The sequence below is a fragment of the Grammomys surdaster genome, unplaced genomic scaffold (assembly GCF_004785775.1).
Source record: "Grammomys surdaster isolate TR1022 unplaced genomic scaffold, NIH_TR_1.0 206, whole genome shotgun sequence".
NCBI classification, from domain to species: domain Eukaryota; kingdom Metazoa; phylum Chordata; class Mammalia; order Rodentia; family Muridae; genus Grammomys; species Grammomys surdaster.
Window position 1 is genome coordinate 6027718 of NW_021604651.1, and position 15046 is coordinate 6042763.

Here is a 15046-nt window from a genome sequence, read left to right on the forward strand (position 1 = left end):
AAATGGAGAAGTCATGTGTCCTAAACAACAAAATGGCCTCAGGAGAGAGTAGATCTCTTTCATGCACCTGTCCTTTCTCCCCCTTCCTTCCTTCTCCTTCCCTCCCCTCCCCTTTCCTCTCCTGTTTTATCTTATCTCCCCTCCACTCACTGTCTCTGCCCTCCTGACCTCTTCCCCTCCTCCCCTTCTCCCCTCCTCCTCTTTCCTCTCTCACCTCCATACCCTACACCATGAATGACTTAAAGAATTATTTCTATTCATTACTGACCTTGGAGAAACCTGGCAGAATTGAACTTTGAATTAGACCTGCTCTAATAATAAACTAGAATAGTAAACATCTAGTTTATTATTATTAGTTTAGTGTGGGGTACATGACATCTATATGGAGGTCCGAGGACAACTTATGGGAATCAGTTCTCTCTTCTGCCATGTGTGTCCTGGTAATGGAAATTGAGTCATCGGGCCATCAGAGCTGACTGAACCATCACACGGGCTCTTCCTCTAGTTTCAAAGATAAAGGTACACTCTAACCATGAGTCACTTGGCGTCACCCTTACCTCTATCTGGCCTTTATGATGAATAGGTACATGAATGTCCTGACAGGCAAGGGACAGGACACGTAATGTGAAATGCTCACAGATTTGCAGTTTGTCCCACGGAACTGATTTAGATTAGACTTTTTAGACACAGAGAAATGAACTTTGACCATTGGGTTAATAGTTCTGGTGACCACATCTGTCTCAGCCACATCCTTAAGACCCAGATGGTCATTTTTATTCTTTCAGAGGAAACTATAACCTTGCAGTATCCTCCCTACAGTAAGTTACACTGGTCCCTTCTGCCTGTGATCTACCACAAACCCTATGGCATGTGACCCCAATTTTCCAGGCATCGGTGGCACTCCAGGCCATTCTGAGAACACACACCCACTCTAGCCACCCAGGAAGGCATTTTTGCCCTCTCAGTATTCTTTGGAGATAATTTTAGATGCTGGGTAATAAATAGGATCCTGCTCATTGCTGACACTGCAGTGAGGAGATTTCCATTCCAAATAAGGATCCTTTTCTATGTTTTCGCTTTCTTTTCTCATAAAAGAGGGAAGTTATGCTAACTTTATCTGATGTCTATCGTTATCTGATAAAGACAAATTATATTTAACAAGGGAGGGTTCGGAAAACAATAAAAATGCAGAGTGTGTATGAAGCTTAGGAGTATGACCTATTCAAAATGATAACCCTGCCATAGACTCCCTGGACTTCACCCTTGCCATGAAACAAATGCACCTGTGTGCTTACAAGGCCACATTGCATTAGCAGTTCTTAGGATGATGGTGTCTATGGAAGGAGACAGTATTTCTCTGCTTCCCCAAGAAGTAAAATCCTCACTGCCTCCTTGTACTTGAGTACCAATTCAAGACCCTGACCCAGCAAACTTGTTCCTAGATCCTCCAGCCAATAAGGAGTTCACTGCCCAGTGATACATTTGAGGTTAGCAGCCTCCTCTGGCCCGTGTGGAAGGCCTGTGAAACTAACAACTGCTTGTGAAATCCCCCAGGAGCGGGATGGTACAGTGGAGGTCAGAGGTGGCTGAGCTAGGAGCTAAGTCTGTTACAGAGAAGCGCACAGCCCCAGCTATCATTCCTTCTCAGTTCTGGGTTGTTCATTTTGTCATCCAGTAACATGCCTTTGCCAGCAGCTGCCTCCCCTCCCCAGTGGTCACCAGGGTTCCCAGAGATGAGACTTTCAGAGTTACCATATGTACATTCTTTCTCCTGCTTTCAGACTATAGGAAGAATTTTTATCACTATGCTCTACAGTTGTTTTTCCAGGCAGCATTGTATCTGGGAGATTATTCTGTATCCACTTCTTTTTTATAGCTACATAATATCCTATTGCTTGACTTTGGATTATTCAACCATCATCTGTTGCTAAGCATTGAGATGTTTTCTGGGGTGTATACTTCAATTGGTACTCAACATTTATAAAACCTTGGGTTTGATCCCCACTGCCACATAGACAGGGCAGGGCAGAGCATCCTTATACTCCAGTATAAGCAGAGTGAATAAATAACCTTGGTTCATTCCATCTTTCTTACGTCTGAGTGCATCTTTGGAATAAATTTATCAAGGAAAGATTTATAAAATCTACCCACACTTTTTATAATTAAAGACAGAAGCTTTTCCTAGATACTGAAGGAGAGTCTAAAATCCTGTTCAAACTGACTCACTAAAGTAAGCTAGCTGTCTATTTGACCTGAGACTGATGGGGGCACAAAATTTCCTTTGTATTGCTGAAAAGCCAATCAAACCTTAACTGAGATGCTTGTGTACTTTTCCATATCAAGATAGTAAAACCATGTACTTTGCCTCAACAAGTATTACCTGAATGTGATTAAATATCAATCAACTCAAGAACTTTGTTGAGTAAAAACCATACTACTTTAAAGCCACTGAGGAGGTAAAGTGTACAGGACACTGAACCCTTGGGTGAATGAGTTAGAAAGCATCACCAAAACCTGATGAGATCATACTTATTTTCTCTTGGCCTTCCCCCATGTAACCTAGGCTGCCTCAAACTTGACATGTAGCCAAGGATGACATTGAACTTTTGATTTCCTGTGTCTGCCTCCCAAATGGCAAGGTTACAGGTGTATACCACTGTTATAGGAAAAAAAAAAAAAAACACACCTCCTCAGTGAGCAATCACAACACAGCTTAGAGATGAAGGAAGGAAGGCTTCTTACTTAATTGCCTAGCAACTGAGGCTAACGTCCAAATAACAGTCACCCTTGAACAGAAGATTTTCTGACATCTATACATACCTGTGCACTCCACAGACACTGTCATCTTTAAGTCTCTTCTTGGTCCGGCCCAAGTTATACTTCAAACAATCTAAGCAGAGCAGAAACAGAAAACTGCAAATTTGGCCAATAGGAGATTTACTCACCAAAGGGATTGCATATCCCCAAAATTATTTTAAGTACAGCAATAATGTTCCTTTTCAAAGGGTTGTTACCAAGGGTCATCTTGCCCACCTGGCAGAATTATGTTTTTCCTGATAAGAGCACAGGATATTTAGTGGCAGATAAAGACCTAATAATGATTGTCACCCTGTGTTGCTCCCCCCCCACTTGAGTGGTAAGTCTTTGGGTTTGGGAACCAGGGCCTATTGGCTGGTTGTTGAAAGTCTCCTTGGTCAAGAGAATGGAGCCTAATTCTGATCAGTCCTAATGAGTGAACATATGTATCCTAGCATCCTTCATCTCCAACTGGCCTGCTTAGCAGACTACTTATCTTTAGGTTATTTTGGAGTTAGCACTCCTTTAGCTAAGTTCCATTTGTGTGATTTAACGTCCCCTAAGCAAATATATTATTAGTAAATCCTTTATAACATCAATTTTGTTACATGGAGGTTGTTCTACATTAACCGCCACAGTTGCTTTATGTGATGCTGGGGTTGGGACCTGGGCTTTGTGCATGCTGAGCCAAGCTCTCTACTGAGTTACATCCTCAAACCTGCCACTTCTTTTAACTCTGTGAAGAATGATTTTATTTTTCTATATCCTTTTGACTTTTCTGTCTTCCTCGTATAATATTCAAATTTAAGTAGGAAACTTATGTTGAATTTCTCATTGAACATTAAATCTTCCTTCATCAATGTAACGTGTTGAAATAGTCTCCTACCACGTTCTTCCTGGTCTATATGACTGAATAACTCCACTGGTCTTACACCAACATTTATGATTAATCCTTGCTTCTTGCCTCTCCTTCCCCAAGCCTGTGGGCCTCTGTGCTAAAGTTCTTCCCCAGCCTTGGCCCCACTCACACACCCTCATGGAAATTCACAGCCTGGAGGAAGTCAAGCTAAGCAAAACTATAATTTCAGCACCAGGGCAGCCGCAGAAGAAAATACGAGGCCATAAAACCTTGTGTTTGAAAAACATGGTGTGGATTTGGTCCAAACCGAGTGCTGTATTTCCTTTCCAGTCTGCTTAGCTCTCTCCCTAAGCTTGTGGCTCTGGCTCTTGGCCACACTCCATGCCTTGTTTCTGAAGATCCTGCAGCCCTTTAGATCCACCCTCTTCTACTGGAGAGCTACAGGATGTGAAAGAATAGCACATGTCCAGTCACTCCCTTCTGGTTTTGTCTCAGAGGTCTCATCTCAGCCTTGTTTGGTTTTCTTAGCTAAGGGCAAAAAGATAACAGCTTGAACTGTTTACAGACAGCTCATTCGTTTCCTCTATTGGCATGGTTAAGGCTTGGGGAGAATTACACGTTTACAGAACAGACGCGTTGGGCCAACTATTCACTGTATAAAGCAGTTCACTGTAAAAGCCCGAGTGAATATGCTCCCTTTTCTTTTTCTTTTTTTCTTTTTTTAATGGAATCTCAATAAAGAGCCCAGGATATGGAAGTTCTCCTGCCTCAGCTTCATGAGTAACTAGAATCCAGGTGTGCACTACCATGCTCAGCTACTATAATTCCGTGTGTGTGTGTGCGCGCGCGTGCGCGTGCGTGCGTGCAGGCGTACATGGAGGCCAGAGGTCAACCTCTGAGACTCCCCTGTTAGGCTAGGCTGGCTAGCCAGATTGCTCCAGGCAATGCTTGTCTCTGGCTCTGCAGCTCTGAGATTACAAGTGACCATCAGCATCTCTGGCTTTTCTATACGGGTTCTGGGGATTGAACTCAGGTCCTCACACTTGTGCGGCAAGAACTTTACCACTTCAGCTTTTCCTCATCCCTTCCATAAACCGTTGATGAAAAGCCACGGCGTCTAGTGAGATACATCCTAGATGTTGGTGGGAAAGGCTTATTCAATATCTGATACTTGATGAATGTTTTCCTGGTGATTTGTGGATATCTTCTCTCCTTACTTTGTACAAAAGAATTTGCTTCTAGGAGATAACCATTGGGAAAAATCAATGCCTGAGAGATAGATTTTTTTTTTTTTAATAAAATCAGTGCCTCAGGCTCTTTGAGAGCCTCATGTGCATGAGAAATACCTTGTTCTGGCTTTTTTTTTTTTAACATGTTCATTGACTGACTCTAAGAAGTTAAGTGCTGAGAAGTGTCAGTCAGTTAAATCCCAACACTCTCAGCAACCTAAGATCAGTCTTGATTGGGAAGCTGGTGGTGTGTTCTCACTGTTAAAGGATACTTTGGGGATCTTGTTTGGACGTTAAATGTTTATTTGTTTGTTTGTTTGTTTGTTTGTTTTTGAGATGGAATCTCACTGTTTAGCCCAGGTTGGCTTTGAAATTGTAATCCTCTTGCCTTCACCTTCTTAAGTGTTGGGATGATTGGTGTGTGCCACAACAGTGGTATCATCCACAAGATCTTAACACACTCCTTTTATCAGGAGAGAGGGAGAGAGAGAGAGAGAGAGAGAGAGAGAGAGAGAGAGAGAGACTCTTATCCAAGTTCAGATTTTTTACCTGTATCTATAAAGTCCTTCGTTCACGTGCAAGAATGGCGTTATTTATCCAGATATGAACATTCTGACCAGATCAAGGGAATCCCATTTGTATCAGTAGCTTTCCTCTTGGCAGGTCCTGTGGCCTGAAACAACTTCCGGCATTCATGGGAGCCTTTAGTTTTCTATTTGAAGACCCTCAAATCCCCCCGTGCATGCTGTGAGGCAGTATGAGTGACTTTGATACCAGTAATACAATCCCCTGTTCGCATGCCACCTCCAGAGGATGCTCCCTGCGACGTGTCTGTTAAAGCCTTCTGGGGTGGGAAATGGCAGTTGGTGAAGTACTTACTATACAAGTATAAGGACCTCAGTTCAATCCACAGAACCCAACTAAAAAAGTGTCCTGTCACCCCAGCACTGGAGAGAGGCAGTGACCGGAGGATCCAATCTTTTAATCTTAGCTTTCAGCTGTACTGGATGCTTAGCTACACAACATAGACTACATCCCAGCCATGCCTCTACCTCCCAGGGGTTCCCTTAGCACACACCCCTCCCCTCCCCACGTCTGTTCAAATCCTACCCTTTTCTGTCTGCCCAGTCCAGGTACATCCCCTTCTGATTACCCAGAAAGCATTAATAGCTTCCTGTTCTAAATCTTCTAGGATTTTATAGTCTGTTTGGATTCACTCTGCCTTTCAGGAGGTTTCTTTGTTTGATAAAATTCCCAGATTGTCTTCAAGGTTTAATACTTATTTACTATCTTTTCCTCATTTTCTATGTGTTATAATCCCTCTCAGTGTAAGCATTTGGTCAGTAGGAGATTGTAGGGCTTAGTAGGTTTGTGATAACAGGGGTAGTAAATGTGACCATGGAAACACTGCACCAAAAGAAGAAAACATTATCCAAAGCCAAGGAAATGTTTGTTGATTGAGTTCCTGTTGGTGTTTTTGCCTTAAACGTAGAGATATGTTCATTTTCAGTATCTCAGTATGATCTCAGTCAGTGGCCAGTGGGAGGTTGGGGGAGGACCGGCCTGCATCCTTCTTGGAGCACTGAGTGACTGGAAGTCTTGGTCACCATAGGGGTTGATTTGCATAATAGAACAACTGGGAAAACAATTGAGGACGCAGATGACACATGGAGTCTGTCATCCCCAGGCTGGCTTCAAACCACAAAGATCCACCTGCCTCCACTTCCCAAGTGCTGGGATTGAAGATGGGTTTCACCACCGCCACCAGGTGATAAGTCACCTCCAATAGAGCAGAAGTTTTAGAAATTAATGTTGGTACCATTGTCTGCCTATGCACACACAAGGGCTTCCGTGTGCTTGGGAGATAGTGGTTACAATTCTGAAAGACATCCTGTTTTACCTTGCACAGTTTTGGCTTTTCCTGCGTATCTGCTGGGTATAAACCAAGACCGGTTACAGGAGAAGCTGACGAGCCGGCAGATGGACAGTAAGTGGGGAGGAAAGTCAGAGTCCATCCATGTGACCCTCAACGTGGAGCAGGCCTGCTACACCAGGGACGCACTCGCCAAGGCCCTGCACGCACGAGTCTTTGATTTCTTGGTAGATGTAAGTAAACAGGAGCGGACACAGGCAAAGCTGCAAGTTTTATGGAAGGGATACAGTGACTAAGACTTTGTCCTCATGTCTGCCTCACACCTTTGCCTCATCCTTTCCATTGTCCCTCTGTGCCCTATGTATTGTTCCCCCCCACCCTGCTTCTGGTGAATCTTGAACCCACCTCCTACATATTCACAGCAAGACCCAGTAGCTAAAACCAACACAGTAACATGAGATAGTCAGTAAATCCAGGACTAGAGGAAGCCTGTGGTCCAGAGCCATTCTTGATTTCTGTGTGTAAAGGCTTTGGAAACTTATCTTTGGTAATAAGTAATAACACAGTTAATCTGTGGCAAGTGGCTCCACACATGAAGTGATAAGCATATGCCTTTCCTTGCATTTCTGAGGGGCAGGTATTTAAGATCAGCCAGCTGATGCGCTCTCACTCAAACACAGTACAAGTTGCAATACTGATGGAAAACAGTTCTCCAGGCTGGCCTGGTGCTGGGGCGTGCTGTCAAGTAAAGTCTTGGCGTGCTGTTGGTTAGAGGTCTCTGTTCATAGCCACGAGGACCTCATCTTATGGCAGCCTGATGTCCTGATGATTGGCAGCTGATTTATCCCAGAACCAGTGATCTAAGACATGTGAGCAATAGGCCATGAGCTTTTGTTCTGTTTTTAGGATTTATTTATTTTATGTATGTGAGTACACTGTGGCTATCTTCAGACACACCAGAAGAGGGCATCGGATCCCATTACAGATGGTTGCTGGGAATGGAACTCAAGACCTCTGGAAGAGCAGTGCTCTTAACTGCTGAGCCATCTCTCCAGCCCAGACCATGAGTGTTTTATGTCCCAATCTTAGACTTAATTATTATCACTTTGACACATTGATCTGAGCAAGTCACTGAGAAAGAGCAGTCCACATGGGGTGACAATAGGGCTGTGCCTTTCAAAGGGGGAAACGTCAAAGGTTTGGGATAGCTACATATTGAGAGATGGTGTTTTGCTTGATTGCTATTTTGTTTTGTTTGTTTTGAGATAGTATCTATGTAGCCTAGGATAGCCACAAACTCAATCTATAGCTGAGCACACCCTTTAACTTTTGATCTTCCTGCTACTGCCTCCTGAGTGTTGAGACAGGAATGTACCACCATGCCTAGTTCATGCCGTGCTGGTGACCATGAACCAGGGCTTCATGTATCCTAAGCAAACACTCTACCAACTGGACTCTGATACTTATAGACACAGCATAACCATACACATGTTCATATGTGAATACTCTTACTTTGTTTTTTAGACAGGGGTTTCTCTGTATAGCCCTGACTGTCCTAGAACTCACTTTGTAAATCAGGCTGGCCTCAAATTCAGAGGTCTACCTGCCTCTGCCTCTTGTGTACTGGGATTAAAGGTGTGTGCCACCATTGACCAGCACACATACACACACACACACACACACACACACGATCATACCATACCACACATGTGGAGATCAGGAGACAACTTGCAGAAGTTGGCTCTCTCCTCCTTTGTGGGCCACAGGGATTAGACTCAGGTTGGCAGCAAGCATCTTTACCCACTGAAGCATCTTCCTGGCCCTGCCTCCGGTAGCATAATGTAGAGATGGATAATTTATATTCTGTAAGGGAAAGCCAGCAGTGGAAATCTGGGTTAGCTAGTGCTGCCTTTAATGTTAGAATAACAGACACTAGTCTTCACTCTGTTCCACATACTAAAGTATTTCAGAGAAAAAAAGATATCATTTAATTTCTCTAACAATCCTGAAGATTAGATATTATGTTGGTTTACAAGATAAATGGAAGAAGGCACAGAGAGGATAAGAAACTGGCCAGAGCCGAGCGGTGGTGGCGCACACCTTTAATCCCAGCACTTGGGAGGCAGAGGCAGGCAGATTTCTGAGTTCCAGGCCAGCCTGGTCTACAGAGTGAGTTCCAGGATAGCCAGGGCTACACAGAGAAACCCTGTCTCAAAAAATCAAAAAAAAAAAAGAAAAGAAAAGAAATGGAAAGAAAGAAAGGAAGGAAGGAAAGAAGGAAGGAAGGAAGGAAGGAAGAAAGAAACTGGCCAGCACTCTCCTGGCACCTGCGTGGCTATGCTGGGGAACCAAGATTCCTGGGTATTCTGCTTCTTTGTTTCTCTGTGTTTAAACAGGAAACCCAGGGCAGATTCTAGCAAAGAACAGCAGCCACCATGGGGTCCCAGTAATCTGTGCCCAAATCCAGCCATACCACCCAAAGAATTCAGGCAGGGTTGAGGAGGTAGATATGTCAGGAGCCTACCCCCCACACTGCTTTTGATTATTGGAGGGCCTTGATTCTTTGGGAAGTTCAGAGCCAGGTGTTATCCATACCCTCATTTATTGAGAGAGGAGTCTTGGTGGGAATGCTGGTCGATGACCAAAGCCAAGGGGCAAGCAAGTGTGCAGAAGAAGGCCTAGGGCTTCTTTTGTATCACCTCAGGGTATATGATAAATGTGGTGATTGCCATGTAACTGACATTAATTTAATTTGACCTAATATTAACTAGACTGTGCTATATGTGTATGTGTGTGTATATGTATGTATGTATTATGTATGTATATATGTATGCATGTTATGTGTGTGTGCTGTGTAAATATATGTACACTGTATGTATGTATGTATGTGTCCTGTGTCATGTATATGTGCTTATGCTGTACATATTGTGCTGTATGCATGTATATATGTATATACATGTATATATATGTATATACATGCATACATATTTGTATATATAAGTATGCTGTGCTGTACGTATACTTATATGCTGTGCTATATGTCTTTACTCACTAGCTCATAAGAGGCTGTCATTTTCTTTGCCCAGGAAATACTCAAAGCACAGCATCCACTGACTCCAGGGATGTTTGTTATTGTTTTCCTTTGTTATCTGCTCCCCCAACCCATGCTGCACCCATCCTGCTGGTTTCGAGTCTCTTCCGTTGGCTCATGAGGACTCTTCTCTCAGAGATCTAGAGCACAGACTGAGGCATCATGTGGCTTCAGTTTAAACCTAAGCCTCATTTCTTCTCCAGTATGTTCTTGGGCATCCATCTAGGAAGTGGGGATATGATGGTCTACCTGCCACTGTAAGAGCCATGATCAACCCTATTGCAAGGGGCTTGCAAGCTGGCTCAACTGGTAAAGGCACTTGCCACCAAGCCTGACAGCCTGAGTTCAATTGCCAGGACCCACATAGAGAACCAATTCCCATAAGTTACCTTTTGTCTTCCACAGGCATGCTATGGCATGCAAGTGCATGAGCACGCACATGCATACATACATACATACATACATACATACATACATACATACTTACATATAACCAGCACCAGCGACCCATAAAATAAATAAATCTAAAAATATTTTAAAATAAGCAATTACTTTTGTAGCAGGAAGATGACGCAGCTGGTAAAATCCATGCTGACTAATCATGAGGAGGACCTGTGTTCAGCACCCATGTAAAAAGCTAGGCATGGTAGTTCATATCTGTCATCCTACTACCAGGGGATGACACGCACACACACGCACACACACGCACATACACATGCACTCTCGCACACACACGAGCACACACGAGCACACACGCACATGCACACACACTAATAATGAATGTCATCTATAAATTGTTCACCTTCTGAATATGCTTCTGGGAACTGTGGCCACTTTAACTTCAGCATAAGTGACTCACCGTTCTGTTAGGGTTCAGTGCTGCTGAGTTGGGTGCATGTGACTGGCAGTTGCAGGTTTTCCAGGAGTGCTGCTGTGTTCACGTTAAGATCTTACTTATAGCACCCAAGATGACAGCTTCTTCTAGGTCTGTGGACTTCTTTAGGAGTGCTAGCTCTACTGCCATCACTGTATGAACGAACACCACCCCCTCCACCTCCCTTCATCCCCTTCAGATCTTCCCGAGACCTTTTTTTGTTTGTGTGATTGGTTGGTTAGTTTGTTTTGTTTTTTTCAATACCCTATGCAACCTATGTAGCCCTGGCTGCCCTGACACTTACTCTGTAGACGAGGCTGCCCTCAAACTCAGAGATCAACCTGCCTCTCCCTCCCAAATGCTAAGTGCTAGGATTAAAGGCATACACCACCACCACCAGGTATCCTGAGACCTTTTAAAAGCATAAACCCCCTGTCTTCAAGCTGTCTTGTTTCCAAGGGTCAGTGTGGTTACTGTGTGGTGCTCTGTGCTCCTGTGTGTCTGTCCAATGAGAGCGAAAGGAGTTACTTTCACTGTGTTTGTTTTCTCTTAGTCCATCAATAAAGCCATGGAGAAGGACCACGAGGAGTACAACATTGGGGTCCTGGACATCTACGGCTTTGAAATATTTCAGGTAAGGGGAGAGGTGGGGGAATGGCTCTGTGGGTATGAGTGCTTGCCATGCAGGCACGAGGGCTTGAGTTCAGATTCTCAGGACTCAGGTAAAAATGGCTATATATGGCTACAATCCCAGTGCTGTGGGAGCTAGAGACAGGCTCACAGGAGCTTGCTGGCACCAGCCTTGCTCTAGGTCTAGTAGGAGATTTTGTTTTATGGGAATAAGGCAGGGAGTGGTCACCCCCATATCCCTCTCTCATCTCTGTCTTCACAGTGAAGGATCCTGCAAACAAACAAACAAACACACATACACACTCACACACTCACACACTCACACACAAAATTAAAGAAAGGAAGAAGGTTAGAAAGAAAACAAAATGAGGTGGGGGGGAGCAGGGCTGAAGAAATGGCTCAGTGGTTAAAAGCCCTTGCTTCTCTTTTAGGGGACCTGGTTTCAGCTCCTTCCATCCACATCAGTCAGCTCTTAACCACTGTGACTCCAGCTACAGAGGATCTGATGCCCTCTCTGGCCTCCGTGGGCATGTCCATTTGTGGCATACATATAACACACACAGACAGACAGAAGGACACACACACACACACACACCATGTAAATAAAAGTAATATATAAGAGAGGGAAGAAGGAAGGAAGGGAGGGAGGGAGGGAGGGAGGGAGGGGGGAGGGAGGAAGGAAGGAAGAAAATTGGTTCCAGGTAAGACCAGTTTGAACCATCAGAGCTTGCGGGGAAGATGATATCTCCTCTAGCCTAGCCTATAAGAAATCAATTCTAGGCAATGAAGAAGCAGCAGCTCCAGCTCATCTTGGTTTTTACGAGTTCTTCATGTACCTTTACCAAATTAGTTTCTCCTAAATATAAACCATGCTTCCTCTATTGACGTAGCCAGAGTTTCTGAAACCACGCTTTCACATTTTAGAACATCACCAAGAAATGACTTTTTAAATGATTTTGTGATATGATTACAGGAAAGGACCTTCTTCTTTTTTCTTTTCCTCCAGAAAAATGGCTTTGAACAGTTTTGCATCAATTTCGTTAATGAAAAACTACAGCAGATTTTTATTGAGCTGACGCTAAAGGCAGAGCAGGTAAGCAGCCCCTCTCCTTTTATCCCATTCTCTGATTTCCCTTCTGATGATTGATTTGGGTTTCTGTCTTGTATTAGGAAATATACCTACTAAAGTCAGCAGGAAAGCCTTTACAGCATTTCAGTCTTTGAAATGCAAATACCATCTGCTGCCTGTTTCTTTCTCTGTCAGCAACTTAAGCTAGGAGACTGGCCTGGCATGAGGTGTGTCTGCTACTCTCTGTCCCACTGACCAAGGTGCAATGTGAGCCCTCGAGAAGACCTCCATTGCCTTGGATACAACCTCAGTCTTCTCCTTAAAGTATATATTTTTAGCAACGCTGGCATTTGAATTCTTCCTTCAATTATGTCTTGCTTACACTTTATTCTAAAAGTGCAGTGTTGGTTCTCTGATATTCCTGGTGCCATGTTCCTTCAGATTTCCAGAGTCACCATCAAAAATAAAAACTAGAGATTTGAGACAGCAGCAATTGCTTCTATTACGGTCAGCTATCAAAAGTCTAAGGTCAGGCCTTGCAGTGCGGCCCCTCCAGACATTGGTAGGAGAATCCTGAAAATCCTAGGATTCCTTCTCTTCCACATCCTGGTGGCTCTTGGCCTTCTGTGCCTGTGGTGACTGAGCTGTACTCTCTACCTTACCTTCTATTGCTCCAGGATATAGCCTTCCCCTCTGTTCATATCTACAAAGACCTTATTTCTAAACCTTGTATCCTGAGGTTCTGGGTATACATGCATTCTTGGGAGAAGGCACATATCAAATGCTGTCTGGGGACCATTTAGTGATTGGAATGTTAGCTCTTCACCACTGAAGATTGGCCAGAGTAAGGTGGCCAAAGGAGACACCAACTAAGTTGGAAGGGAACAGGCAGGGTCTGGCTTGTGTAGATAGGCACTTTATGAGGCTTAATAAGCCCGAGATCAGCCTGGCTACAAGAGGTTTGTGATGGAGAAACAACGGTAGCCACAGAGTGAGATCCAGTGTGTAAACATTCTGTTGAATCTAACGTATAGGATTTGTTTGAAATAATTAACAATCAACTAAGAGTCATCCAGAATGATTCCTAGTTTTGTATTCTCTTTGAAATTCCTATTTTGTGTGTATGTTGTTTTGCCTGCTTGTATATCTGTGTACTACATAACATCCCTGGTAATCATGGAGGCCAGAAGAAGGCATCAGATCTTAAAAAACTAGACTTTCTGATGTTTTTCGAGCCATTATGGGAGTACTTGGAATTGAACCTGGATTCTCTCCAAGCCTATTCAGTGTTTTTAACCTCTGAGCCATCTCTCTAGAACCCCTGGTTTCATATCTTGAAAAACTAGACAATGGCAAGGTTGTTATTGAAAGATAAAATTAGAAGGGTGAAGACTGCGGTGCATGTAGTGTGCATGAAAGGCTCACTGTACATCTATTGGAGATTCCCACATAGAGATCAACTGAAGCCACAGTTAGAAGGAAGGCTGAACAAACATGGCAGATGGAAATGGAGTGCCCCGACTGCCTGTCACATGCAAAGTCCTAGAAAAGAGAAAGATCTGACCCTGCTTTTTTTTTTTTTTTATTGCTGTGTTAAACACCATTGCCAAAGCAACCTGTAAAAGAAAGCATTGAATTATGCTTATGGCTCTAGAAGCATCCATGATGGCAGGGGGAAGGGATGGTAGCTTGGACAACTGAGAGCTCACATCTCAAACCACAGCAGAAGGCAGAGAACATCCTGGAAATTGCAGGAGACTTTTGAAATCTCAAAGTCCATCCCCAGTGACATACCTCCTCCAACAAAGCCTTTTAATCCTTCCCAAACAGTTCTACCAACTGAGGACCAAGTATTCAAATATATAAGTCTATGGGGGCCATTCTCATTCAAGCTATCACATGGATTGTCTTAGGGTTTCATTGCTGTGAGGAGATACTGTGACCAAGGCAACTCTTATAAAGGACAACTGGTTTACAGTTTCAGAGGTTCAGTCCAGTATTATCATGTCATAAAGCATGGCAGTCTAGTGCTGGAGAAGAAACTAAGAGTTCGAGATCTTGATCTGAAGGCAGCCAGAAGGCAACTATCTTCTGCAGGCAGCCAGGAGGAGGATCTCTTTTCCACACTGGGTGAAGATTGAGCACTAGGAGACCTCAAAGTCCACCAACACAGTAACACACTTCCTCCAACAAGGCCACACCTCATAATAATGCCACTTCCCATGCGCCAAGCATATTCAAACCACCACATGGGTTCTGGAGGATCAGGAGTTCAAGGTCATCCTTGGATACATATGGAGTTAAAAGCCAGCCTGAGACACATGAGACATTGTCTCAAACAACAACAAACAAACAATTATATGGTGTCAATTTTAATGGTTCAAATAAAACATGAGAACCATTAAGCTATGAGATGTCCCTTTCCAATCACCACTTAGTGAGGGGAAAGTTTTTAGTGTCTGTGAAACCGAGTCAAGTGTTTACTTTCATGGTGGTTTATGCAAGTTTCTAATTTCTGTTATCCAGGAAGAATATGTTCAAGAGGGAATAAGATGGACACCCATTGAATATTTCAATAATAAAATTGTGTGTGACCTTATAGAGAGCAAAGTCGTAAGTACTCAC

At 43.6% G+C, this 15046-nt stretch overlaps 1 protein-coding gene across 1 annotated transcript in view; it reads left to right on the forward strand.

Moving 5' to 3' along the window:
* The window catches only part of Myo1e (myosin IE), a 191658-nt gene that overhangs the window by 119801 nt on the left and 56811 nt on the right, over positions 1–15046 (forward strand). The window contains exons 10-13 of the mRNA XM_028771305.1: positions 6794–6990; positions 11276–11356; positions 12359–12445; positions 14948–15034. Of these exons, the coding sequence (XP_028627138.1) occupies positions 6794–6990; positions 11276–11356; positions 12359–12445; positions 14948–15034 (452 nt within the window). The remainder of the gene's footprint in view (positions 1–6793; positions 6991–11275; positions 11357–12358; positions 12446–14947; positions 15035–15046) is intronic.